We start from the raw sequence: 27,637 nt of genomic DNA on the forward strand, positions 1-27,637 counted from the left end.
CAGATTTCATTAAAAATTATACTACGAATTTGAAATTATAAGTTTCTTATCTTTGCAACTGGGTTTTACGCGTCCCTAGAACATTAAAATGATTTTTCTAACTAATGCCCTCGACGATTCGACCAAATAATCCGATGACTAAGTAAATTTCGAAGTGCTGGATATTTTGTTTTTCAGTGCCAGATCTTAATTCACATCTTAAACGCGTTTAAATCTCGATTGAAGGTGACGTACATGAATCTATTATTAAACCCACTCATCTTTGTTTTCAGTTATGTTTATGTTTCTCGCAATTTGAACGAAAATGAGCTTATCGGGTTATCTAATCTCTTTAACACATTATAACTTATAATATAATATAACAATATTTATATTTATATTAATTACACGTTATCCTTTAACACTTCAATAATTTCAAATCTATCCCTCTTATATAAATAATAATAATTAAATTCAATTTTATAAAAATAATTTATTTTAATATTTTAATAATATAAAAATAATAAAATAATATTATTTTTTTCCATATATTTTTCCTTTTTTTATTATATCTTTTGCATTAGACCAATTTTAACTGTGTATCTCGAATATCCAAAAAAAATTATTAATTTTTCTTTATTGATCAAAATACCCCTTACGTCTTAAGTTTTCTTGATAAAATTAATATTTTCATAACTTATCATATTAAACTCGGATTTAAGCATGTTGACAATCTAAAATATGTTTTTCGATACTTTTGAATTTAACAATAATATCCGTTTGACCAAAAGAGTTTTTTTTTATAAAATTTTGAATTTTATCTACATCGACTAAATATTCTAATTCTTCGATCATAATCATGATAAAGTTTCTCGAATTATACATTTTATTTGTGAAATTCTCTTTTTAACAAATTCTTATTTTAAATTGATAATAACATGATTTATTTTTAATAAATTTTAAAAAAAATTAATAAAAAAATAAGTCAATATAATTGACTTAATTTCGCGATATACACAATAAATTTTCATGGCATTACAAGATACCATGTGATATTTTTGGGTAGTCTAACCATATGGATATGTTGTCCATCCCTTAGTGAACGTACATACCAAAAATCAATGTTTGATTACTTGTATCCACTAGATCTAAGTTCTTGGTAAAGACTTTCAATCTAACTATTAGAAATCGTTCTTAAGGTGATGCTATAAGCAAAAGATTCACATCACCAATCAAACTGATCTTCAGTGGGTCACCAAAAAAATGCCACCTTTGTCAGGAACGGACACCGTAGGATAACTACTCTTCAACGAACATAACAGCGGATTGCTAAGAATATTCTCAAGCATCAAGTTAAAGAGCGTAGGTTTGTAAATTAAGGAAGCATTCAATACACGCAAGCTCATATGATTGGTGGATCCCGGATTCCTCTGATCGGTGGATTCCAGGCTCCTGTGATTGGTGGATCCTGGATTCCAGGCTCATGTGGTTGGTGGATCCCGGATAAGGAACTAGTAAACAATCCAGTTGACTAGTTAGAGAGAGAAAGAAGTATGTCTGAGATTTAAGCAAGAGAGGAAACCTAAGTCCTTTGTAAGCTAATTTGAAGAAGAGAGAGAGAGTGTGTGTTTATTTTCATTCTTTCACTTGTAAGAGAGAAGAAGAGAAAACAAACAAATGGCGGAGGCAGTTGTTTCCTTTGCTGTAGAAAGACTCGGTGACTTACTCATTCAAGAAGCAGTTTTCTTGTCGGGGGTGAATAACAAAGTTCGGGAGATGAAAGATGAACTAACAGCGATGCAATGTTTCCTAAAAGATGCAGATTCAAAGTTGCAAGAAGGAGGCGAGGAGGGCGTTCGCAATTGGGTTGCACAAATCAGAGACGTTGCTTATGATGCGGAGGATGTCATCGACAAATTCATCATCAAAGTTGCATCAAAGAGGAGATGGGGTATCGTCAAGAGGTTCGCTTGCATTTTCTACAAGTGCAAATATCTTCACATGGTTGGTAAGGAGATTGAAGTGATCCAAAGCAGGATAAAAAGTATCTCTCTCCGTCGGGAAAATTTTGGCATTAGAAATATTGGAGAAGCGAGTAGTTCCACTACAACAAGCATGAGACTGCAGGAACAGCAGCTGAGACAATCCTACCCTCACGTTGTGGACGAGGACATCGTTGGCCTGGAGAATGACATTGAGACATTGGTAGCGGAGTTGCTAAAAAACCAAGAACGACTTCACGTGGTTTCTATCGTGGGAATGGGTGGTCTGGGTAAGACCACTCTCGCCAAGAAAGTTTACAAGCATAATGCCGTTAAACGTCATTTCAATTGCTATGCTTGGACTTTTATATCCCAACAATGCAAACCAAGGGATGTTTTGCTGGAGATTATGAAACAACTTAGCATTCTCACTGCCGATGATATGAGAGAAATGAACAATACAGACTTGGTCTTGAAGCTTCACAATTTCTTGGAAGGAAAGATGTTCTTGATTGTTCTTGATGATTTATGGACGAATGGGGACTGGGATATTCTAAAACATGCCTTTCCAAATGGGACGCTAGGAAGTAAAATAATGCTCACCACCCGTAATAAAGAAGTTGCTTTGCACATGGATGCACGAGGTTTTCTTCATGAACCACAGTGTTTTACAGAAGATCAGAGTTGGGAGTTACTTTGTAAGAAAGCGTTCTATGGAAATGTAAATACAACTGTCTCTCCAGCTTTGGAGAAGATAGGAAGAGATATGGTGAGAAAATGTGGTGGTTTGCCTCTGGCGGTTGCTGTGCTTGGCGGGTTATTAGCGGCGAAGGAGTCAGCGAATGAGTGGGAGAATGTGCTTGCAGACATTACTTTGCACTTGAGTAAAGGCCAACTTGGAGTGAATGGGATATTAGCTCTAAGCTATATTGATTTGCCCTATCGACTAAAGCCATGCTTTCTCTATTTAGGCCTTTTTCCGGAGGATTCTCGGATCCGTACAAAGAAATTGATTAAATTATGGGTTGCGGAAGGTTTCATTAGAAAAGAATCAGGAAAAACAATGGAGGAGATGGGAGAAAAATACTTGGCTGAGCTGATTAGTAGGTGTATGGTTCAGATGGGTGAAAGGGGTATCACTGGAGGAGTTAAGACAATCCAGGTACATGACCTTATGCGAGATCTATGCATAAGAAAGGCGAGGGAAGAAAATTTCCTTGATATCTTCGATGAGAATTCCATTGAACTATCATTCAATGATAAATTGCGTAGACGAGCAATCCATTCTGGTTCTGGGATGGAAAGGTACTCTTCCTTACAGCACTCATCTCCGTCATTCCTCCGTACTTTATTATTCTTTAATACAGAAAAATTTTACCCAGAAAAAAGTTTGGAATTTGTCTGCAAAAATTTGGAATTACTTAGGGTCTTAGATATCAGTAACACGGATTTCGAAAGAATAATTACATTACCCAGAGAAATAGCAAAACTAATTCACTTAAGGTACTTGGGGCTAGGGAGTAGAGCCATAAGAATGACTCCGAGAACATTTATAGGCAATCTACAAAGTCTGCAAACCCTAGATACAAGGGGGGTGTACGAAGTATCATCTTTAGCCAATGAGATATGGAAAATAGAACAATTGAGGCATCTATACTTGGAATTCAGTAGTGACTTCAGAATAGACACTTTGGTAAATATCCAAACCCTTTGGCGCGTGAAGGCAGGGAGTCAGGTAGTACAAGGTTTGGCCAAGTTGAGAAATCTGCGAAAATTGGGGATATCTTTTCTAACAAACTCACAAGCACAGGTGGTACTCAACTTTGTTGCCACGTTGAAATGCCCTTTTCGAAGATTGTATTTGTACACAGAAGAAACATTTTCCGATCTGGAACCACTTTCTCGTTGTCATCATTTGCGCATACTAGATTTATATGGCCGCATAGAGAATCAGCCCCAATGGCCGCCAAACCTCGTCGAGTTGGAGTTGAGGAATAGCTACCTTCTTCTAGAAGACCAGGTGGCAACATTGCAGGATCTACCAAACCTGATTTTCCTCAAATTAGCTACTCGCTCATACGAAGGGAAGAAAATGGTTTTCTCTACTAAAGGGTTTCCTCAACTCCAATTTCTAAAGCTTTATAATCTGAAAAATTTAGAGGACTGGACAGTGGAGAAAGGATCGATGCCATATCTTAAGCATTTAACGATTTATGGGTGCTACAAATTGAAGATGGTTCCAGAAGGATTAAGATTCATCACTACCCTCAAGGAGTTGTATATCAATTATATGCAAATTACATTAATTGACAGGATTCGAGAAGGAGGAGAGGATTGGTACAAAGTCCAACACATACCCTCTATATACCCTCTACGATGATTCTCAGGTGATTAGACGATACAATAAGTCATCCATCAGTTCAATTCTCGGTGAGTTTTTATTTGGTTTCTCAAGCCAACATTGATTTTGCAGTAAAAGCCATTTTAATTCACTTCTCTGTCAATTTCTCTCTTTTATTCTTTTTTACAATGTTGTTACCTTTTACTTTTATGCGGCTTAGTTTTTATTTATTCATTACCTACTAGTTAAACAACAGAGACTCTGCAAAACTATTAGATCTTACATTTTTTTTTCCTTTTCTTGTTAGGAGAATTTTAAATCATTGTAAATATATTTTTGAAGCTAGCAATTTTCTATTTTCTATTTTAAAAATACAAAGTAATGAAAATTCTGTATTTTAAAAATATAAATGAATTTAAATTCCTGTCAACATTACACACCAACCCCTTACTTTGTTGAGTTTAGTTCCGCATTGGTGACAAATTGCCTTGTCTCTCTTCTTTGAAACACATGGCCCTCTGCACTCATTGCCAATTGGTTTTGAGTTAAACCCCAAATTTAACATACTTATTGTCGAGAGAATTAAAAAATAAATTAAAATAAGGTGGATTTGGATCAACAATACTAACCATTTGGACACAATGCCATACACCCAATTTATTTTCTCTATTGTATATAGCTATGCAATTACCTCAATTCTACCAATAATGTAGAGACTTGAAGGTGCTTTTGTTTTATATTGTTAGATTCTGCTTCTAGCTTCTTATTTTAGATTGTCAAAGTTACGGTATGTTTGGTCATACTTTTGAAGTCTGAATTCTAATTTTTGTTTTTTGAAATCTGGAATTTGAAGTCTTGTTCTGAAAAAGTTGTTTGTTTATCATTTTTAAAATCTTCTAGTTACAAACAGAATTTTAAAACATAATGGTCATTTTGACAAGATTACCCTTTTGTAATTCTAATAAATTGTTAACCGAAAAACATAACATGTTATGCATAATGAAACCATCTACACATTTAATTTCAATTTCTAATAAATCAGAGACCCAAAAGTATTGTTTTCAAATTGATTTCATATTTGAAAAATTATATTCTAACAAGGTAATACTCAAACAATAAACCCATTTTTAAATTCAATTGCAATCTGATCACGTAAAGTGATGTGAACTACCTACAAATTTAGCAAATAAAATCAAAAGGAAAAGTGGATTGAGATGTGAACTACCTAATCAAAAGGAAAAGTGGAGAGACCTTAACAGCACAATTGTAGAGGAAGAAGGGGTAGAAGAAAAAGGAAAAGTAGAAAAGTTAAAAATAAGGGTTTTAGGGTTTATATAAAGAAGAGATAAGTGATAGAAATCAGTGTTTTGAGGAGGGTATTTTAGGAAAAAATAATAATTCAGAATTCAGAAGTTTCATCCAGCATCCCCCCATTGCTTAATCAAAAGTTCTGAATTTTGATTCTTAAGACTAAAATCTGAAACAAAACAAGCAACAATAAAGCTTCTGAAGTCTGAATTTTAAAGGTGGACCACCTCTTTTCAGACTTTAGAAGTGTTACCAAACACATACTTAGATTTGGGGAAATGGTTTTAGTATCTAGAACTATAGCACCATTTTTCGGACCGACTTCTACAGTTGGGATATGAAATACTGTATCCCAAATAGCTATGATGGACAATCAAAACGAATATAACACACTTTTTCACGATTTTAGTAGGAAAGAGGTCCGTACTCCTCAAATGTATGATATATTATAAGATATATTGTATGTGTCATAGTCCATTATCATATCTTGATCAATTGACATTTACCAATTAAATAGGTTCCACCTGCATTACTCATTTCTTTGACACTTCCTGAATTTCACATATTTGTGGCCATTTGGTTGATTTATCAGAAACTGAATTTTTCCTTCACACTTGTTTCTTTGATCATGGTGGTTGTGGTGATGATCATTGCTTTGATGAAGCAACAGTGATGATGATTGTGGTGATGGGAATGGTTATGGAGGGAGTGGGAGTGGCAGTGGCAGTCGGTGGTGGTGCTGTGTTGATAGTGGCGACAAATGCTGTGAGGATTTCTTTTTTTACCCACCAAATGGACCTCTTTTATGATCCATAGTTTCTTTTATTTTTTAAAAAAAATTTGTGTCATGTCAAATGATTGCTATCATTTAATAATGTAGATTTTTTATTAGTTTGATTGGATTGCTAAACTAAGCCATGGGTTTCTTAACCATGATTTGATTGTATTTATGTGCGTTTGTATGTGTGTGTTTTTCATATCTCAAATATGGGATTTATCCCCATTTACCTTGAGAAAAAAGCCAAATAGTTGTTAATCCATTCTCATATCATTAACGTAATTAACTGAATATGTATATATATTCATGCAGATTTAAGCTTTGCTTTTTTAGTGGCAGGTCATTTTCATGTTAATATACTTTCATAAATTAAATTTTCTAATTAATAATGGTCTTCAAATTGGTAACCAAGTTGATTTGACAATTATTCGAAGGGGTTCAATTTAATTCAGGAAGGATTTAAAACATTCAAGACTATAAGATTGATAGTTTTAATAAATAAAATAGGTGGATTATGAAGTTAAGATTTCGAAAGATGTGGAGGTTACAAATGATTCAGCTGATGCATCCGTGTGGTGTGCTTATTGTGTTTATTATCGCAAAAAATTAGTTATACTAATTGAGATGCATGTAATAATCATGAATGTCATTCCCCTGGTGTGACAGAGGAGACTCAATTTCATTAAAACATCCCATCTTGTTAAACAACATTAAGCATCATAAATTAAAGATATATATCTAAAAAAATGAGTATTCATGAAACAAACGTGATTAAGAGTCAGTTACAAAAATTTATAAAGTAGCTTAAGTATCAAGGACGAGCCATGTACAAGTTGGTTTGTGGATGGAGAAGCATGTGTTGTGTGTGATAACAACTATAATACTCATAGTCACGACATCGTCATCTGCATCTCTTCTCCCTCAGTTAAAAGGGTTCGAGGATCACAAGCAAGGAGGATCTTCAGAATATGAGATTAAATCTGAATTTCTGGAGGAAGAAGACTACGTGATCTACAACCCTACACCTATAACGTTTCCCGGTGGTGAAGCAGGGCCCATTCCACATGTTTCTACTCAATTTACACCTGATATCAATGCTACTGTTTCTAACTCAAAAGAAACATAGAGTATGGTTGTCTTCTCTACTGGTGTTCTTGTACATGGAATTAGATCCAAAATTTGGTTTCTAAGATACAATAGTAAACATAATATGTTCTACTACCATCTCTTGCTATGTTCCTCTACAAGTTAATTTTTAAAACCATGTGCAGCACACGTACAGAATAAAGTAGGCCATCTTAGGTTCTACACAACAAGGATCCTACCCACTATTGCAAACCCTAACAGATCAAAAAGATGACGAGCCATATAAATATGCTGCAAAGAGTTTTTAAGATATACAAATAATCAAAGCATATTGCAGCCAAACCAAGATCATCTGGTGTGATGGAAATTCACACCATGCCAAAATGTATAAGCTTCGAGTCATACAGCTTAAGGTTCTTATAGTAAAACTTAAAAGCAAAGATATCTCTAGATACTAAAATTTATAACCCAATTCCTCAAAAAAAAAAAAAAAAAAAAAAAAATTCATTAGCAACAATTATATCAAAAGTAGAGAACTCGGCTGTGAATAAAAAGCGTAAAGTTCAACAATAATTAAAAAGTGGTGAACTCAACTGTAAATAGTGGTGAGCTCAATAGTAAAAATTGTGAACTCAACACTAAATAAAAAAGTGTCAAATTCGACAGTAATAAAAAGTGTTGAACTCAACAGTTAGTAAAAAAGTGGTGAGTTTGCCAGTAACAAAGGACCGTTAAGAAATAAAAAGTTTACTAAATATCCTATCAAGCTACCCCACAAAACTAAACGACTATTTAGAAAGAAATCCTTCCACGAGGGTCCTTTAAGTAATTTTCCCTTAAAACTAATTTAAACAGACCCTTTGGGTAAATTTACAATCATCACCATTAAAGCCTTCCCCAAATCTTCACGCAAAGATTTGGGATCGGCTAAATGAATATCATTCCTCCATTCAATTCTATCAAGTCATGTCTTCTCTTATTAAAAGGGATTCTCTTAATCATAATTCTCAATCAAAACTTTATTTGGGTCTGTCATACACCTCACCTCGCTCTTTCATCGTCTTGACTTGCATACTCCAATTGGGATTGTGATCAGCTTTCGTGAAACATGTCCAAACCATCAAAATGGAAATTGAACCAGACAGGACACAACTCGATCCAAACTGCTCAGGTTGCACCCCTACCTGTGTGGCGAGATGAATAGGTGGGACTTGAGCTGAGAATTCCATGCCTTACCTTAAGTCAGGTGGTTAACCTTGAATCCGTTTTACTAGATGTTTTATTCTATTGTGCTCTTCTTCAAGAACTAACTGGAGGATTGAGAAGTTGAATCACTCATAAAATTATAGGAGCAAGTTAAATTCTTCCATTAAAAAAATATAAATCAAAGAAGATATCTAGTTAATTACATATGGATCCAACTGTACACATTATTTTTACATTGCCATACAATTTCACCATTTGCTTCCGGCAGTGCCACAGTGGCGATGGATCAGAGGCAGCACGATATGCTTTAATTCCAATTTGACCGTACAAAACGAAGCATTTCCTGTGAGATATGTATCCCCAGCCACATTAGTTACAGATAACAGCAAAGTGAGCACGTCAACAGCAATACCTAGATTTAAGCCATAGAAAGGGGGAAAGAAATGAAACGAATGGAGCCAAGCAAAGTCCTTCGAAAAAGTTAGTTGTATTCTTCATTTGAGGGGAGCACTCTCGCATGAGCCACCATTACTTAAAACTATCAAGTTTGAGTAATGGTTAGGAAGAAATCAATATGGAAAACCCTACAGGGACTTTGTTTCACACTGCATTGATGTGGAGGCCATAGATGTGGTTCCTCGAGATACGAGTGAAAAGCATCTATGGTTATGTGCACACCTCCTCATTAGTGCAGCGTGAAACACTGAAAAATGAAGTTCCCTCAGCACGACTAAATCTATATATATGCCAGGAAATAAGAGTATGATTCCAGTCATTTTCCTTTGCTTTAAAAGTAGGGGAGATGTTCAAAACTGAGACGGGGGGTGGGTTCAAAGGGCAAACTGAAAAGTGGATAAGGTGTTTTTGGAGGAAAAAAATGGGCTACAACATGGATGATTCCTAAAAAAAAAACTAAATTGTCACACAAGTAGTTCCTGGGTTTTTCTAATGGTGTTGCAAACGAATTGTATATGAAAAGAACCAAGAAAAAACAAAAAAAATATTCAGCACAAAATTTTCCAATTGGCCAAGACACGAGTAAATACCGAGAAAGACAAAAGCTACATACCCAATAAAATGACATTATGACTGGAAGAGCGTAACGGTGGCAATATAGCCATTCTTCATGACCTGAGAATGTTACAACAATAAAGTTAACAACCCCTTTCACCATTCATAATGTACTGAAAATTTCAAAGATTGCTCCATTTCGAAACATAATTAACATCAGATAATTATATCTGTGGAATTTAAGATTGGCATTCAACAATGCTGAGGATTAGGCTAATTCTCACCTCAAATGCAACATTGTGATAGCCATACACAAATGTCGATCCAAAAGGATTGTTTGTGGATCCTTGCGTCTGAATCGCAGCTCGCCCACAATCCCCGAGTATCTCCTATTAAGAGAGGATAGAGTGAAGCGTGAAAATGCAAATAGAAAAGACGAGTGGATATGGCTATACAGTAAATAAAAGTAAACGAGAACACAAAAAATGCCCTAATCATAGAACATAAAGTAGATGACTTAACATCAAGACTGGTGTAAGAGAATAGTCTGAAATACATGAGGAATTAGTAATACATGCATCTAGACTATAAGAGTCATTGTCAATGTCCAAATATGGTACTTGCCTTACCTCAAAGATTTGGGGTCGGCATAGAACTGGCGCATATTTCTTCTAGAACCTTCAACTTGCACATTTTGTTTAACTAGGACTGTAATCGCCCTTCATTGAACATGCACAAACAATCTCAATGGACTTTCTCTTAGTTTATTGCCAACTGGAGATGGTTATCGCATGTTATAGGAAATTCATCAGGTGATTGTGTAACATTAACGAGTCATATCCCATTAAGATAACCTTTTTTCCTCCAATAAGTCAACTAAGACAACTTTCTTTGCACCGACAAAGGCAACAACAATATTCTCTAAGAATTTCTTGCAACTTGGGTAACAAAATAGATGCATTTGTAGAATAATTATCCTTCTGGTGTACGAAGTAACATATCGTAAAACTGATCTCATTAAAGCAGGCTTTACAAATCGGGGGACAAAAAAGAGAGATAACACACTGTAAAAGAGATTTAAAATGGCAAATGAGTCGTCTTCAATCTATAAAAGTACAAACACGGGTGAAGAGTAGAAAGCTGCATGAAAGGCTCTCCTACGGAACATAAAAGATTTTTTCTTCGTTTTTTTTACCAGGCATAATGAGAAATAAGATGATTTTGAGAAAAGGGAGATAAAAAACTACATTGGCTCACTGGAATAGAATAATAAAATCACATTTATGTGGTAGGAAGAAGAAGAAAAAAGCTCAAAGAAATGATATGTAAGCCAGACATCCAAACAAAAAATACTACCTTGGAGGAAACACGATGAGCCCCAATTGCCAAAGTTGGAAAAATAGATCAAGAATTGGAAACCATGGATTGATAAAATGATTTGACTGATAACCTTCTATCCGGACTCCATGAACAGCTTAGACCTATGGTCAGGTATTTGTCATCAAATCATAGGTAAGATTGTCCATTTCCAAAATAGGATGAAAACCAACACCCCTTCATGGAGCAAATCTAGTAAGGTTACTAAATACTCAAACATCACTTAACCTTCTACACTTTACAATGGGGATCCACCCTTCAATAAATCATTCTCATATTTTACATGCATAAATAAGAATTTCCAGGAAAGAATCTACATATTACCTTTACTTGCTCCCACTTTGTGCTCGGTGTAATGCATTGCTTAGTAGCATTTCCTTCCTGAAATGGTCCCCCAACTGCAGGGGGAAAAGGTATCGTATAAATAGAACCATTTTGTATTTTTAAGAAGTGTAAAGAAAAAATAACAACAACAACAGCAACAACAATAATAATAATAATAATATAATAACGGATTTCATAAAAACTTGCCATCAGAACCATAGAGAGCAAAGTTGCATTTTATGTATGAATTGAAGTCTGCGTGTCCAGGAAAGTTGGTATGCAGAACAAACTTCTTGATCTTATGAGTCTACACATTCAACAAGGTAAGCTGAAAACTTCACAAAGTAAACTAAGATACATGATATCATGGCAATGAAAACTGTCACTGGAAAAAGAAACAATAGTACCTGTCCATCAAATAATATGTCCAGACCACGACTGAAATAATTATAAAAGTAATCACCACAGAGAGTTGTTCGGGGCCGAGGGTCTGAAGCAGAGTGAATCACCATTTGGTCAACCTGCACGACAAACAAAAGTAACCTCCCTTGGGGACATGAAATCCAGGATCTTTTACATTACCTACTGATTCAAAGTCATATGAACACAAAGCAACAAATATGTATATATTTCATATGACCATAAATCCACCTTTTAAATAACAATGTATGGATGTACTAATTTGGATTTATAGCAACTCCTACATGAACAAGACCCTTTTGGGGGAAAATGGCTATGGACGTTAGTTAGAAGCATGAAAGCCTGTTGAAGAAGGTTACAGACCGCAAATTTGGTAACATACTTAGGATGGGAACAATTCCTCCACTCTGTTCGGGACATGGTATGGGAACAATAGGTTTCTCTTAAGGTGGATTCATGCAACTCAGTCGAGGTTTTGGGAGGGCTGATGGTGTGATGTGTCCTCATTAAACGAAGATTTTCTACTATTTATGAAATTTTCAAATTTCAAAGGTGTCCTAATCAAAGATTGTACTGTCTCCAACAAAATTAATGTAGGATGGAATTTGGGTTTTAAGAGAAACCTAAATGATTGGGAGGTCGATATAGTTGCAAGTCGTTTGGGCTTACTGAACTCAAAGTTCAAGCACAAGAAGGAAAGGAGAATATGGACCAAGGGCCCGAGTGGTAACTTCTTTGTTAAATCGTTCTTCATGAGATTATTTATAGTATTGTGGGTTGCTTTCCTTTTAAAGATGATATGGGGATCACAAGCTCTCCAAGGTGGCATTTTCTTAGGACTGCATTGTTAAACAAGATTCTTACAATATCCATATCATAAACGAAGGCTCTACAATCCCCACTATGTACTAGCAAGGAAATGATCTTTGCATCGTTCATTCTGCACAGGTTACTTTCTTTCAGTTGTCCTACGTTAGATAGATCATTTCCAAGTTGGTTCATGACCCGAAGTGCCAACTTAGCTAAGTGGTGTTGACAAACCATTTACTCCAAAAGACCGATCTGATGGGAAAGGCGCAACTATGAATATAAGAGAAATAAAGTTACAAATGTCCAAAATTCATGAGGTGCACAGATTTTCTTTTCAAGAAAAATACAATAATTTTCTATAAATTAATCATCATAGAAATAAATAAATAAATGACTAAAATAAGCATGTTAGCTCTTTTGTTGTGATTATTTACCTTAATAAGGTACATTTTAGAGCCAAACACCTGCTATATAATGTCATCAATGCATCAACAACATGACTCAACATTTTTAAAAGCATATATAATAAACTAAATTAGGTACTTTTGAGCCAAACACCTGAAATATAGTGTCATCAATGCATCATTAACATCGTTCAACACTTAAAAAAAACTCATAAACCAAATTAAGGCTTGAATCATTAAATTTGTGGTAAATTCCTAGGCTTACCACTAATTCAATTGTCAGGGCAGTGACCAGTGACCAGTGAGAAATCAGTAAACTCAGCAGGCTTAGCGAGGATTTGCCACCTCACACTTTAGTTGCTCAGGTATTTGACGTAAACTCCAGATTTTCATTAACAAATTTTGAACTACTTGACTCCTTCCAAATTTTTTTTTTTTTTTTTTTTTTGGGGGGGGGGGGGGGCGCAAAGGACTATCAGAGCAGGATTTCAGGTTATTGTCAGGGAAAACATTTCAAGATGACTAAGGAAATACACATGACCATGGGGTATCTCAAATTCAAATATAACTGAACTGAAGAGTGCAGTTTTTTCCAGGGGTAAGTAATTGGGTACTTGCAAAGGCAACATGGAATCTACACCTGGGAAGGTCACATGGTGCACATTTGACAAACTTCTATAAAAAAGACCAAAAGATCTAATACATAACAAGTTCTTAATTAATTATAGAAATCACAAATTTTTAGTTCCCAGGACCATAAAAAAAATTAACTAAATGGTTATCCAAGTTCCAGAATCTCATAGTCTAAGTTCATGAGGGATTAAACAACATCATTTGCAACTAACTAAGAATAGTTTATAAAAAAATCTCAGAGTTTAGTTGCCAAAACTGGCATACACAATTTACCTGCTTCTGGTGGATTCCACAAGGACGACCTAATTCTGTCCACACATCCTACAGAATAACAAGTAAACATGTGGTTACAGAGGCACTGGAATAGTGACTAATCCCTTGTGGAAACTACATCAGATAAAAAATATACAGAATTGGACAGGGAAAAAAAAAAAAAAGGAGTCCAACAGATCACAGGAAAAAAAATATGTATTATCTAACACTTGGATATTCCCAGAAAGAACCAGAAAAAACTAAGAAAATGGAGGAAAGCGATTCTAATTTGACACTTTTTTCTTATATAGGATAGTATGTAAGGATCACAAAGTTACAATTTACGGATGATATTCAAGAAAGCAGCATAAAGTTACACCAAGGAAACAGAACCCTTTTACAATAATAAGACATGGTCATATAAGCTCTGTTATGTCCTCAATCTTTTCAACCTAAGAGTCATGATACATGAAGGCAAGATTTAAGCACGTTTTAATTACAGATGGCATGATTTTTATGACAGAAATGGACTAATTGAAGGGGAACAGTAGTCATAGAATAGTTTTTTATTTTTTTTTCGTTTTTTTTTTTTGCTGTCTTGAACTTTTAAAATGGGAGGAACAATATGGTTATGGTTTACAAGGTGGGCTTCCAGAAAATCAAGGTCCATGTCTATGACAACCCTAACCACATATTAAGCCCCATTTTGTTGCCAAGGAGGATTAGATAAAAATTCAAACAAATTTAAATTCATCTTGATGGCCTTGACTACCATTTAAACTACCCATCTCCATGACCCATTCCTGGAAAAAGAGAAAAAGAAAAGAAAAAAGTGAGACAGTTATGAAGGCATCTATTTTATCATGTCAAGGAATGTCACCATGGATGGTTTGTTTAGGCGAAATGCTTGATGCTAGATTATATGGTATGCCTTATTGGATCTCGCAGCCAGCTTAGACTAATTCTCACTTGGTTCTACTTCATGTGATCATGCATCAATATCAGATTGGTCCAATGCAGTCTGCAGGACATAGTCAGTCTAGCAACAAGATTTTCAAAGGCCATTTCCTTGTTCGGGTGCCTCACGAGTAAATTTTAGATGCACAATCTCAGTTCTGGCAATGCAGTTTCGCTGCCAACATGCGACTCCTTTCTTATTTGAAAATTAATGTGAATTCTCAAGCATAAGCGGAAAAATAATTGTACATATTTTCATAGGTAGTATATGTGAAAAACTTCAACTCCTCCACAAAACAAAGAGATTAAGGCATCAATCAGCAACACACACTAGATAACAATAGAAAGGAAATTATTGAGCAATTGAAAGGGAGGAATAATTATAAAAAAATTAAAACATAATCTAATACAAGAGTGCTTTCAATTTAAAACTATACTGACCTGTGGTGACGCACCAAAGGGAATATGTTGACCACCCACGGTAAACCATAATTCCTCCCCAAGCTGCATGGAAGATCAGATCAAAATGATATGGTTCTACATTTTTATACAATTTATACACTATTCATGCCGCTTCCATACTTTCTCCTAGCAACACTGTGGCTATAGCTTTACTGCCAAAGAACTACTTCTCCAACACAAGCCAATGGATACAAGTAAAATCTATACATCAAACGTAATGAGCATATTTCTTTGAACAAGAATACAAACATAAATTAGTTGTCAAAAGGAAGAAAACAGAAGTAGGTAGACAACCACTAAAATATAGAAGGAAAATTCACATCAGAGATGGTATCAAACTAAGGGCACAGTCGTAAAGGAAAGAGATCATACCTTAGCCCGCACCTCTTCCATGTAGAAACTACCAGAAGGCAACGGAGGAGCTAAAGCCTTATCCATAAGGTATCCTACGCCAACCTTACTATCCTTAGAATTATCATATATTGAGACACGACAAGCAACAGGAGTAGTCCCGTCTGGAAACTCAAGCGGTAACTCAGCTGTCGCAATGAGAGAAAGAGGAATTTAAAAGAAATGTCAATTTAACAATATTTAAGCAGATGCATGCAAGTGGTTAAAAATATAACTGAGACACATACCCTCTCCATCATGGCAGCACTCCGTATACTGTGTAGGAATAGGAAAAGCAAAGGATAACCCCTAAAATACAGAAACCAAGTAAAACATTAAGAATAAGACTAAAATGGGGGGAGAGAGAGAGAGTATTGTGCTAACAGGGTAAAATAGAGTGTAAACCCCTCTGTCCTTGTCATAAATTCCAGGGAATGTTGGCCCAAATAGTGCATAAACAGCTACAAAAGTAGCCAATGTTGATGGTCCCCTACAAGTATGAAACTAGCATAATCAATGAATTGAGATTGGGATATGAAGAAAACCAAAGCTGAAATTATGATTTGTGACCCACCCAATCAGAGATGTGGCATATCGCATTTGAAGCCGTTTGACATCAAAAATTTCAATAAGTCGCAGCCTCTGACAAAGAAGTTAAACTTAACGTTAAATTGATCCACAATTTATCTAGATAATGAATTAAAAACAGAAATCCTTAGATTAAGTGCTCAACTTAATAACAAATCAGGTAAAATGCGTGTCCACATTCGTGGAGTCATGCATCCTAAACAGATGTAAGGCACTCAACAATTTTTGGACAGCTGTCTAAAAGTTTTTTGAGTGAAACAGAAATGAAGATTGGTCCCCTTTATACATACATATATAATATCTATCATCAAAAGTTTCAAATTTGAGATTCTTATATGGTTTCCAAGCTTGACCAAACACCTCGACTTCAGTGCATACAATTTGTCAAAAGTAAAGGCATTCCGTACCTACAAATAAGGCCTCATATCACAAGATGGACAATGGCACAGAGAAAACAGAATAAACACAAGATCATAAAATTGTTTTTTTTTTTTTTTTTAACAGAACAAATCTCTCTCTCTCATTTTCCAGCAGAAACAAGTTTATAGTCTCAAAAATCCAGAAAATTTATTTTTTAGTTTCCCATCTTAATTCAAATAGGAAAATCATATGGTCAAATGTAGGTTTTTCTACTTAATTGTATTTTTATTATTTATTCTTTTATTTACATTTATTAAACTTAAAAACACTACAACCAACCCAGCAACAGGTCTCAAAAACTTTAATCATTAAACTCATTGAGGAGCACCCGCGATTATTTCTCTGCCTCCATTAGTTGCATTTACCAATAATGATCTCTGCAGTTTGTACCGCCATGTCCCACTATAACTGCCCAAGACCATCAATCTCTCTTCCTTTGGCAGGTTACAATATCTTCCTTTTGTCATTGTTTACATCAATGTTGGCATTTCAGCAAGGATTTGCTTCGCCCTTTACAACAGATAAAGATGGCAAACTAGACGGAAAAAAAAAATGCTGGAAAGAGATCAGTGTAGTGCAAAAAGCATACCTGTGACCAAGGATCAAAGCGAAGATGAAAACCATGATCAGGAAAGGTAATAACAATGTCCAATTTTAGGGGTTCCTGCAGGGCACAAGGAATAATAATCAGCTGTCCCCCCCAAATAGTACGATCCAAATGTATTTTCTCAGATGTACAAAAAAAAAATGGAGTAAATAATGCTTTTTTAACACATATGGGGGAGACTCAATCACACCCTTGTGGGGAGCAACCTAGGGCGTTGAACCACTGCTCCGCCACTTGGAGTAAATAATGCTAACAACAACTAACAACCATAAATTAACAATTTTCAATGCAATCAAATGGAGGATAACTATAATTACCGCCAAGGAAAGATCTCAGATCGATTAAATTTAACACACTTGACAAGATAATAAAATTAATTTTGACTAAATTACTACAATTTTCTATGCAATCAAAGGGAGGATAACTAGACTTACCACTAAGGAAAGATTTCAAAACAATTAAATTTCACACAAGTGACAATATAATTAAATTAATTTCAACTAAAGTAGAGATAAACGTACATACAGAATTAACACAAACCTCGTCAAGGTACTTCACATGGACTACATCATATATGTTTGGTTGTTGCTCTATCTGAACAAATGCTTCACATATCGGCATCCCTGCATCATAGAAGAAAGAAAACGTATTTCATAAACACACACACACACACACACACACACACAAAAAACTAAATTCTAATATAAACTCATATGAATCAAACGATTTCGTCTCCATGATTATTGGGGGGCAATTTATCGATCAAAATTATGTAATTAAGCGACGATCAAGTAATTCGAATTGAAGTATATATCCATCTTAATCTGACCTAATTTGTTTTCAGAGAATTGTACCTATTGGGTATCGTTGACAATACGGAATTTAAACTCGAGAACAAATAAGAAATAGAAGAGAAATGTTACCGAGAGTAAAAGGTCCGATTCCAACACCAGGGCGGAGATCGAGAACGATAGCTCCCATGGCTGTGCCCTCGCACCTTCTTCTAGTTCTCTGCATCTTCTCTTCTCCCTTTCTTCGATTTCTTACACGCGGTGATCTTGCAGGGATTGGTTGTTTAAACACGCACTATGTTTATACCGAAACGTGGACTCCAGAGATGGCTCGACAGGCACGAAAGCTGGAGGAAAAAAAAAGGGGAAATGGGAATCGTGTTCGAGCTTCGACGTCAAACTGGGTTGTTGTCTGACTCGCTCGTTCTACAGAATCAAGGGCAAGTCATTTGTTTTTTTTAAGAGGAATGCAACGAGTCACCACTCACCAAATAAAGCTCCACAGGCTTTGTTTCTCCCTCTCTCTCTCTCTCTCTATTTCCTACTCTTCTTTTTTACTTCTTTTATTAACTCTTGACTGATGTGTTCCTATGAGATAATGACGTAAATGACTTTAATACCCTCTCCATCATCTTGAGTTTCTTCAAAGTACGATGATAAGATAGATTTTGTTTTCTTGAATAGAACGAAAATTGAATTTTGAGAAATGCCAAATTTTTCATGCACATGCAAGTGCCAACTAATTTAATTGATAAAGTCTTTAGATGATGATATCATAGACTTGGGTCAAAGTACCTTCAACACCAAGATACTAAACTCATTAAAAGTAGATTTACCGATATAAAAAATGTCATGTACATGACATTGAGTCTAAAAAGGTCACCATGTCAGATTCGCCCAACCAGCCATGTACCTATGATTTGTGTGGATAGATATTCTAGTCTTACTTGTAGGTCATGCTGCAAGTGTTGTTGTGGTTTTAAAACTCAATTTTGCTTCTCATTTTGTCCATGTCAAATACCAAGTCATCTCAAACGAGTTTTCTAATACGTTTGAGACGTCTCGTTCAAAAATTATAATATGGAGTTGTAAATCTCGTCTGAAAAATTGACTTGTCGGTCCATCCCATCCATGTCTAATATCAAGACAACTCGGGTGATACGTCTCGATCTCGAACAAGTTTTGAAACCATGAGTGTTGTGCAACTAGACATAAACCCATAGCATGAGTATAGTATTCACCAACACTTGGGGGGTTACATCCAAATCACTGTTTTTATAACATCACCAATAGTTTGGTGATCTAGTTCATTCATTACATACATTATGCATGTCTATGAGACGAATGCTTGCCCAACTTTTGATGTCTAGTGGATACCTATCCTTCATTGAATATACTTCACTCATCTCAACCAGTTTTTTCTTTATTTTATCATATATTGGAGTTACTTTCACTTTTTTTTTCAAGTGTTCATTTCTAATTTTATTATTCGCTTTACACTCATCCGTCTAAACATCGTTATATTTGGTATGCTTAATTTATTGGCATGATCTTCATTGACCATGCACCATTCAACTTAGTAGAGTATGTACAATTGTATCATTGCATATCTCTTGGAATATTTCCACATGTAGATTTGCTTTGACTATTTTATGTAACACTCATCTTTATTAAGGGATCTTCATCTACTTAGTTAGTTGTACATAGTCATTGTAACTCTATTTAAACACAGAGTTTATGAATAAGTGAAACTATTTGGATTCAAAAAATTGCATCAAACTAAGTGACGATCTAATTTTTTCTTTGATTTTTTCCCTAACTTTTCAATCTTTTGATATTTTTTTTCCCATCATGATGACCTTACAAGATCAAATTGAAGCAACCATTCCCCATTTTTTTTTTTTTTTTTTTTGCACTCATTTGGTAGTCTTGGTATTGTTCTTATTTCTCTGGAAGTCGAAGGAGATAACTATCACTTGGTTTCATGCTAGGACTACAACCTGGGCGGGTTGTAGGGTTAATTTAGGTTCAACCCAAGTTGTAGAACTCTCGACCCTCCCATTGGGATAGAGCTTATCAACCCAAACTCAACCAGAGATCGAGCTTCTAAAATTGGTTTGTGCTCGGGTTAACCCAAGTTAAGTAATTTTGGACAAGTTGGGCTCATGGAGCAAGGCTAATTTCATTTTGGTCAACACATAAATTTTATTTTATATATTAAAAAATAAATATAATATCAAAAATAAAATCATTAGTAAATAAATTTGCATACAACTTCCAAATCCATTAATTTTTATATTATATATTTTTTTACTTTGATTTTACAAATATATTTAGGAAGAGAAAACTAATATTTTTTTCAAAAATTAAATAAAAAATATTTATATGTAAATATATAGCATCGGATTCATGTTGAGTCGGGTTTGCCTGGAGCCTCAACCCGAGCTCAATCCAAATTCAATTCGGGTTGAGATTTCCTAGCCCAAGCTCAACTCATTTTCCATATAACCCAACACAGGCTCACCCATCAATCAGGTTGAGCTTAGGTTCAGTTTGGGTTAGTTCACCCAAGTTGCTACCCTATTTCACGCTATGTGTATGCTTCTCATAGCCAAAAACACCCTCATGTTAACTCCTCAACCTCTTGTAGAAATCCTCATTTTTAAAATCCAAAATTGCTTATCTTCTACATTATTTGAAAACATATGTAGTTTGTGAGGTTCGAATGATGAGAGAGAGATAATTTTGAGGTTGAATAGCAGAGTAAAATGATACCCCAACATTGAAGATAACAAGGTTGAAGACAATAGATTTTGGGAAAGAAAATTGTGGATTTTTTAAATTAAGAAAGAAGATCGTGGCAATGTGGTATCTATAGGTCATTTTCTCTTAGCACATAATATAAGACTAGATTGGGGACATGTCATCATATTGGAATAAAATGGATTTTACCCAATGGGTATCAATGCATACCCATATAAATAGAATTGAACTCAATAGGATGGTTCTGAATCAATTTCTATTGGAATCGATTGGAGTTGGGTCTCTTGGAACTAAGTTAACTGAGAACCAAACCGATAGAGGGCCGAAAAGAACCAAATGCACCCATGCTCACATTTACACTTAATAATTAAGGTCACTTTAGTCAAAAATCAAGAAAATTGGAATCCAAATCATGTTGGTTAGTTTTAAAAATAGTAAAATACTCTCTTACCCTTTTTTAGCAATATCTCCACAATCGTATTGTCTTTCTCTTTTACTCCCTTAATCCCAAAGAGGATGGGGGGTAAAAACCATAAGGGCATTTTAGTTATTTTTGAAAATTATTAGCCATGGATAGATAGACTTTCCAAGGTGTTTCTAATTCTATTATGAGTATGGCTAGTTGGACTCACCTCATGATTTCTAAAAACATAATCCGATGCTTCAGGGTTGTAAAGGACACAATTCTATGAGTTTTGAAAAAAAAAATCTGAAAAAAAAAGTTATTTTTCACCGTTGAATTTAATTTTAAATTTGGAAGTTAGGTGGAAGTCTAGTAGCATTTCATGTTCAAAACCTTAGATAAGTTCAAAAGAAATAGTTTTTTTGATTTATTTATTTTCTAGAGGGCTGTGTGTTAGATTGCTTCTGATGTGGTAATCATTTGAGGAAAACAACCCCTAGCAAGGCATAAAATAAGATCTTACCATGTCAGTAAGGAAAGTGTTTCACTTCCAACCACGACGAATTGGCTCAATGGCAATTTTGGACTTAGAAGCGGTTAATGCCCATAGGTCGTGAATTCAATACCCAGTACAAGCAATAATTCCTCAAGGGCCACCTGTGAGGGCACACTCTCACTTATCCGGTGCGTGTGATGTGGGGGCATGTCCCGGGACTAGTCCTTGGAGAAGGCCGTGGTCTATGGACTGGGGCAAAGCCCAGATACGGGACCGGTCCGCTGTCTGCAGGTTAAACGGTTATAAAAAGTAAAAATAATGTTTCACTTCCTATTTCTAGCAATTACAAAACACGTGCAATGCACGTGATATCCACTTGTATTTACGAACATTGGAAAACAATCGATAGCTTCGCAAGATCCTCATTCATAGTGTTTTATTGGATAAAGCACCGAGAAACGAAAGCGAATCCTTCTACATTAGTGGTTAGTAAACCCTAAACCTAATTTTACTTTTCTCATAGAATTTGGAGGATTTCGATCTCTGAAACATCCCTCTCATCACCTAATGTATCGTTAACTGTCTGCTATGCGATCTATCTATGTTACACAGATCGATTTGTCTGGACCTGTTTTTTTAATTATTATTTTTCTCTGATTTGATTTGGTTGGATCCTTTTTATTTTCTTCTGATTTAGGGTTTTACTAGACATCTATGGAAAATTAGGGTTTTCTTCTGTATCACCTTCAGGGTTCATACGCAGTCGTACATGCGCACATTCACATAAGTATGTAGGCGTATCTGTATTTCATTCTATTTTCATCTAGAATATATTTTGTAGTACAATTAAATGTGCACGAAAACATGAATCTGTTTGCGGAGGATGCGTGCATGGTTGGTGTTGGGATGGACAGGTGGAGGGGAGGGCATAACGAGAGCCCAAGGTAGGAAGGGGACGAGATTGGTGTTGGAATTTGGTTTTTTGGACAGTAGGTGTTTGATTGAGTAGTGTGGCAATGATTCAAATGGAGCAGAATTTTTTTTTTTTTTTGGGCTTGGTACCGATTTGATTTTTTGAAGTTTGGATAATATTGTATATGCTTACAACGGTGGTTGAGTTACCTTTCGAATGAAATAACATCCGAAATCAATTACAACTGTTCATCATACTTTCACTTGTGCTATTTACATGGTATGGTCGGTCTATTTCCGTACACATTGAGCACTCCCCTTGATATTTTTTTACTGCTTTTTTTTTTTTTTTAATTTATCAGGAAGTATTTTTTTTTTGCCTTCCTGGTCTGTGAAGATGCGTTGTTAGGTGTTCCATTTTATTTTCCCGTTGAGGCCGAACCTAAACCTGTGCTAGAGAGATAGCTGTCCATACACTGATAAGCGATGTATGGATTCTTGAGAAGAGAGGAGCCGTGATGTATCCCCCCCCCCCCCCCCCCCCCGCCTAGATCCCACGAGCTAACAGAAAGTTAGATCTACAATGGATCTCACCTGAATCGCCCCATCCATCCTCTTGTGGAGAAGTTTAGTTTCAAACTCCGGTTTGAACAGGTTGGCTACGCCATGATAATTTGCATTGGATGATCCACATCTCCGAGTCAGGTGCTGATGAGCACATTGAAGGGGTTGGGGTTGTAGGGAACAATTTCAGATATTTTGTTCTCGTTTTGTTTTATCTTTTTTTTTTTAAAGTGAGTTTAGGTGATATGGTTTTTTCATTATTTTTTTATGCATAGCTTCCGGGTTCATTGTGGATTTAGTAAGCTTGAGAATGTAGATTAAATTGAAAGGGGACATGTTTGTAAAATAAAGAGAATGCCTTTTCTTTTACTGGATGTTTTGTGGTTGATTCGGCATTGGGTCTGTTATGCACATATTACCTTGGCTAGGTTCAATGTTTCTTTTGGGCTTTTGTGCTTATTTCACGACATAAGCATTTTATTTGGAGAAATGATCGGTTTTGGGTTGACAAAGCATTGGTGTGAGATATACCAACTTGTAACAGTGAAGAGGTGGTTTACTTATTGGTTAGGGATACTGTTGTAGACTTGTAGTGTTGGAATTCAATATTTTCTATTTTGAAGGGAAAAGTGAGTTTTTGATGTGGACTTATGGAGGTGGTTTTGGGTCTATGGTTGTAATTGTCGACAGGGAGGTGGCAGCAGCTGTAGTCTTGGTGTTGGTGGTGGGTGTGAATAAGGGGAGGTTTCAAGATGAGTCAGCGCAACAGAAGTCCTATGAGGGATCGGAGGATCCGCACTGAACGCTTTTCCTATCGTGATGCACCTTACAGGAGAGAGCCACGTCGGGGCTTCAGGTTTTCTATTTTCTAACACTTATATTGGTTCCTTTTTTTGGTGTCAAAAAGGGAAGAAGTGAAAATAAAGAACTTTACATATGTGGTTAGTTAGATATGGGCATTGAATTTGATGATTGCCTCATTTATGTTGAACAAAATTTTTGTTTGAATATTCACCCGAGCTAGTAAGTGTTATTTCATTGATTCAATTTAGTTTAGTTTTTTTTTTCAATGAATATTGGCAAGTGAAATTTTATTATGAAGAAAGGGAAAGATCAGTCGAGGTGACCAGCCAAGACAGAAAACTGCCCAAACATTTATTCAGTTTTGGGTTTTTTTAAGTGCTAATGATGGTAGTCTCTAAATGATGATGAATGCTTAGGCAAATGTTAAGAATTTAGATCATGATTGCAACATGTTAATTGCTGCATAGTTTATGTAGAGTACATTAATTGTTAAGATGAGGTACTTTATTCCAACGTGTCTTAACTTGGGTGTCATAATTGTTGACCTGTGTTTATTTTGTGATTTGGGTAGAAAATAGATGATGCCACGGGTCTCTAATACAGGAAAATATTGAATTATATGTTGTAACTTACATTTTTTTACTTGAATCCCACATTGGATGATTGGAAAATCTCTCAATCCAATTTTACAAATTCATAATCTTTCATTTGACCCACTTTGAACACATTTTTATGCACAACTTTGGCGTTTGACATAGATGAATTAACGTAGGACATGGGTTCAAACAAAATTGAATGGAGGAACACGATTCATGCAGCTGATCCAGATTTTTTGGGATTAGGATTTTATGACGATGAGTTTTGGCATTTGGTAACAATAATAAGTGGTAGAGGAGGACAGAAGCAAGATGGTTGAAACATATTTTCATTTATGCGCTTGGGTATTAGAGTCTGACACAAGTATGAAGTGTTGTATCTTGAGAGCCCTGAAAAGACAAGTTGTGGTTATGGTATCAACACCCTATTTGAAACAATATTAAATAATACCGCTTATTTCGAAGATTGATGCAACATAAATTGAAGCTGTACGCTCTTTAATGTGGAAATGCATGTATGTATGTGTACAAAATGATATCAACTAACTTAGCTAAGTGATAAGAAGTGTGGAGTGTTGTTCCCACATCCTAGGTTCTAAACCTCCTTGAACCCAACTTCATTTGCGAACCACTAACCATATAGCTATAAAAAATAATAATATTATTGATAGGACATGTTCATAGATTGAGTATAGGGATGGGGATGCTAAGATGGATGTGTGCGAAGACTAAGAAAGAAAAAATTAGAAATGAATGCATTCTTGAAAATGTGGGGGCAGTCCTAATAAGTGATAAACCAAGGAAAATCTGAACAAGGTGGTTTACTCATGTGCAACAAAGACAGATACCAGCCTTGGTTAAAAGGAAAAGAAGACTGAGGCTTGTTGCTTACAAATGTTGGATTATTTTAACTTGATCTCAGAAGAAGGTACAAGGTTAGGAAGTGTACCTGGTGTCCAAAGTGAGGGAGTAGCCTCACATCAGCTGATCTTGGGATCCTCAACTCTTGTGATGAATATTGGTCTTATCTTTTAGTTCATGTTTTCGTTGAATTCTTTTTATCACTAATAAGGCCCATATTTCTTTCTTTTTTCCCTTTTTCCTCCCTGATATGGATAAGTTATCCACACTTTCTAAGAGGAAATTTATTTTTTTCTTGAGCTTTTGCACTGGAGATCTCAGTGAACAAATAGTAGAGTAAGACGTAAATGCAAAATGACAGGCTTGCATCAATTGATTTTGGATGTAAATGCTTAGTATTATCATACATTTTTTTCCTGGCCATACATTAACTTTGTTGCAATTGTGTGTCTCCAGTCAAGGCAATCTGTGTAAAAATTGCAAGCGGTCTGGACATTATGCAAGGGACTGCCCTAATGTGTCAGTTTGCAACAACTGTGGCCTTCCTGGGTAATGAAACACTATCCCATCTAGCACATATAACTACCTTCCATTGATTTGTAGTTTTGTACACACACACACACACACGCACGTATGAAGATGGGCACATACACAAGTAAACATAATCATGGCAGAATAAGATTTCATGAACTTTTTTCTTAATATTGGCATCTTGTTCTTCTTTATGCATCAAACTTCTTTACCAGACACATTGCAGCGGAGTGTACCACCAAGTCATTATGTTGGAATTGTCGTGAGCCTGGCCACATGGCTAGTGACTGTCCGAACGAGGGCATCTGCCACAAGTGTGGGAAGGCTGGCCATCTTGCCAAAGATTGTTCCGCCCCTTCGCTTCCGCCTGGTGACCTGAGGCTTTGCAACAACTGTTACAAGCAGGGCCATATTGCTGTCGATTGTACAAATGACAAGGCATGCAAAAACTGCAGGAAGACGGGCCACCTGGCACGTGACTGTCAGAACGAGCCTGTCTGCAACTTGTGCAATATCTCTGGACACGTCGCCAGACAGTGCCCAAAAGGTGAATTTCTCGGAGATAGGGGTGGTGGTGCTGGTCGTGACAGCGGTTTCCGAGATGTGGTCTGCCGAAACTGCAACCAGTTGGGGCATATTAGCAGGGATTGTATGGGTCCCTTGATGATATGTCACAACTGCGGTGGTCGAGGACATCTGGCATTCGAATGCCCATCTGGGAGGTTTATGGACCGTGGGCCCCGAAGGTACTGAAGGGAGAAGCTTGGTATCTGATGTTTCAATGCATGTGGTGACTAGTGGAACTGGATAGGGTTTTCTTGTTTTTTTATATTTTCAGTAGTTGAGAATGTGGTATGCTTGTGCATGAGAGATTGATTTTATTTAGGAATGAATAATAACTGTAGGGGGTGTGATGTTATTGGCTCACTTCTGGATATTATATGAGGAAGAGTTTGTGCTCTATTATGTGTATTTGGCTCAAGTTGTTAGATCTATTAAAGACTCAGATCCATTAATATTGGATCCTAGTAGGACTTGATCCGATTATTAACTGATCTTTTTTCTATCAACCCAATCAATTTTTTTTTATCAATCCGATCCAATTCGAACCCAAATCATTAGATGCCTATTAAGTGAAGGTGCAGTTTTCCACTTAAAACTGTCAGTTTAGCGGTTTTTGTGCTTCAAGAGGGAATGCCTTTCTCCCTTATCATTTAAAAAGAAATAAAATAAAATAAAGTAACCCAATCTTTTTTCTTCATTCCTCTAACTTCTTATTGATCAATTAGTGATAATTTGTTGGATAGAGATTCTATAAAAATTTTCTTTCAAAAGCTGTTGAACTTGCCACCATTGCCATTGCTTGCCTAGCAAAGTAAAACATGAATGTAATGCACAAAGGACTAATCTGGTGTTGTAATTAGTCTTATTGTTTCCATCCAACCACTATCAATTACCATTTCTACTTTTATCTCTCTTATTTGTGTTTTTCCTAAAACAAATGAGTCATGATTTTTTGAGGCCCCCTCTGACATATGCCCTTATACGTTCCCTGATGTGGCATTAGAACTATAGATTTTT

General features: G+C 35.8%; 3 protein-coding genes across 12 annotated transcripts; 2 read left to right on the forward strand and 1 right to left on the reverse strand.

The window, feature by feature from the left end:
* The first annotated feature begins 1,378 nt into the window (after window positions 1–1,378).
* On the forward strand, window positions 1,379–6,556 carry LOC147408844 (putative disease resistance protein At1g50180). Its single transcript, XM_086422658.1, has 2 exons — window positions 1,379–3,266; window positions 6,275–6,556. Exons 1-2 carry the CDS (start codon window positions 1,657–1,659, stop codon window positions 6,417–6,419), a joined length of 1,755 nt encoding a protein of 584 aa, XP_086278784.1. The 5' UTR covers window positions 1,379–1,656; the 3' UTR covers window positions 6,420–6,556.
* Window positions 6,557–8,817: 2,261 nt separating this feature from the next.
* LOC147408845 (PHAF1 protein At3g51130) lies at window positions 8,818–18,567 on the reverse strand. 8 transcript variants are annotated; one of them, XM_086422681.1, is made up of 16 exons: window positions 18,259–18,567; window positions 17,861–17,958; window positions 17,318–17,392; window positions 16,295–16,362; window positions 16,105–16,210; window positions 15,969–16,029; window positions 15,703–15,869; window positions 15,310–15,372; window positions 13,933–13,980; window positions 13,057–13,086; window positions 11,800–11,913; window positions 11,600–11,699; window positions 11,393–11,466; window positions 9,976–10,080; window positions 9,753–9,811; window positions 8,818–9,026 (listed from the first exon to the last, which is right to left on the reverse strand). In XM_086422681.1, the coding sequence occupies exons 1-15, from the start codon at window positions 18,350–18,352 to the stop codon at window positions 9,764–9,766; spliced, it is 1,251 nt and encodes a 416-aa protein (XP_086278807.1). In that variant the 5' UTR covers window positions 18,353–18,567; the 3' UTR covers window positions 8,818–9,026; window positions 9,753–9,763. The 8 variants fall into 8 exon arrangements, with proteins under 8 accessions (XP_086278807.1, XP_086278793.1, XP_086278799.1 ...); XM_086422667.1 differs by having other exon boundaries at window positions 8,818–9,092; window positions 9,750–9,811; XM_086422673.1 differs by having other exon boundaries at window positions 8,818–9,023; window positions 9,750–9,811; window positions 18,259–18,566.
* A 3,548-nt stretch (window positions 18,568–22,115) lies between these two features.
* LOC147408846 (zinc knuckle (CCHC-type) family protein) lies at window positions 22,116–27,019 on the forward strand. 3 transcript variants are annotated; one of them, XM_086422753.1, is made up of 4 exons: window positions 22,116–22,273; window positions 23,955–24,120; window positions 25,982–26,074; window positions 26,272–27,019. In XM_086422753.1, exons 2-4 carry the CDS (start codon window positions 24,017–24,019, stop codon window positions 26,807–26,809), a joined length of 735 nt encoding a protein of 244 aa, XP_086278879.1. In that variant the 5' UTR covers window positions 22,116–22,273; window positions 23,955–24,016; the 3' UTR covers window positions 26,810–27,019. The 3 variants fall into 3 exon arrangements, with proteins under 3 accessions (XP_086278879.1, XP_086278898.1, XP_086278890.1); XM_086422772.1 differs by lacking the exon at window positions 22,116–22,273 and adding an exon at window positions 22,280–22,352; XM_086422764.1 differs by lacking the exon at window positions 22,116–22,273 and adding an exon at window positions 22,375–22,575.
* Window positions 27,020–27,637: the final 618 nt, after the last annotated feature.

This window comes from Akebia trifoliata, chromosome 2 (genome assembly GCF_017979445.1).
Source record: "Akebia trifoliata isolate Shusen 1 chromosome 2, ASM1797944v1, whole genome shotgun sequence".
NCBI classification, from domain to species: domain Eukaryota; kingdom Viridiplantae; phylum Streptophyta; class Magnoliopsida; order Ranunculales; family Lardizabalaceae; genus Akebia; species Akebia trifoliata.

Excerpts from the sequence above, each read along its gene's own strand:
- LOC147408844 (XM_086422658.1), top strand. The coding sequence starts at position 1,657 with ATGGCGGAGGCAGTTGTTTCCTTTGCTGTAGAAAGACTCGGTGACTTA. Across the intron at positions 3,267-6,274 it reads TCTGGTTCTGGGATGGAAAG|CAACAGTGATGATGATTGTG; the intron begins GTACTCTTCCTT and ends GCTTTGATGAAG.
- LOC147408845 (XM_086422681.1), bottom strand. The coding sequence starts at position 18,352 with ATGCAGAGAACTAGAAGAAGGTGCGAGGGCACAGCCATGGGAGCTATC. Across the intron at positions 16,030-16,104 it reads TTTACACTCTATTTTACCCT|GGGTTATCCTTTGCTTTTCC; the intron begins GTTAGCACAATA and ends TCTGTATTTTAG. Across the intron at positions 15,373-15,702 it reads TGGAAGAGGTGCGGGCTAAG|CTTGGGGAGGAATTATGGTT; the intron begins GTATGATCTCTT and ends TCTTCCATGCAG.
- LOC147408846 (XM_086422753.1), top strand. The coding sequence starts at position 24,017 with ATGAGTCAGCGCAACAGAAGTCCTATGAGGGATCGGAGGATCCGCACT. Across the intron at positions 24,121-25,981 it reads GAGCCACGTCGGGGCTTCAG|TCAAGGCAATCTGTGTAAAA; the intron begins GTTTTCTATTTT and ends GTGTGTCTCCAG. Across the intron at positions 26,075-26,271 it reads AACAACTGTGGCCTTCCTGG|ACACATTGCAGCGGAGTGTA; the intron begins GTAATGAAACAC and ends CTTCTTTACCAG.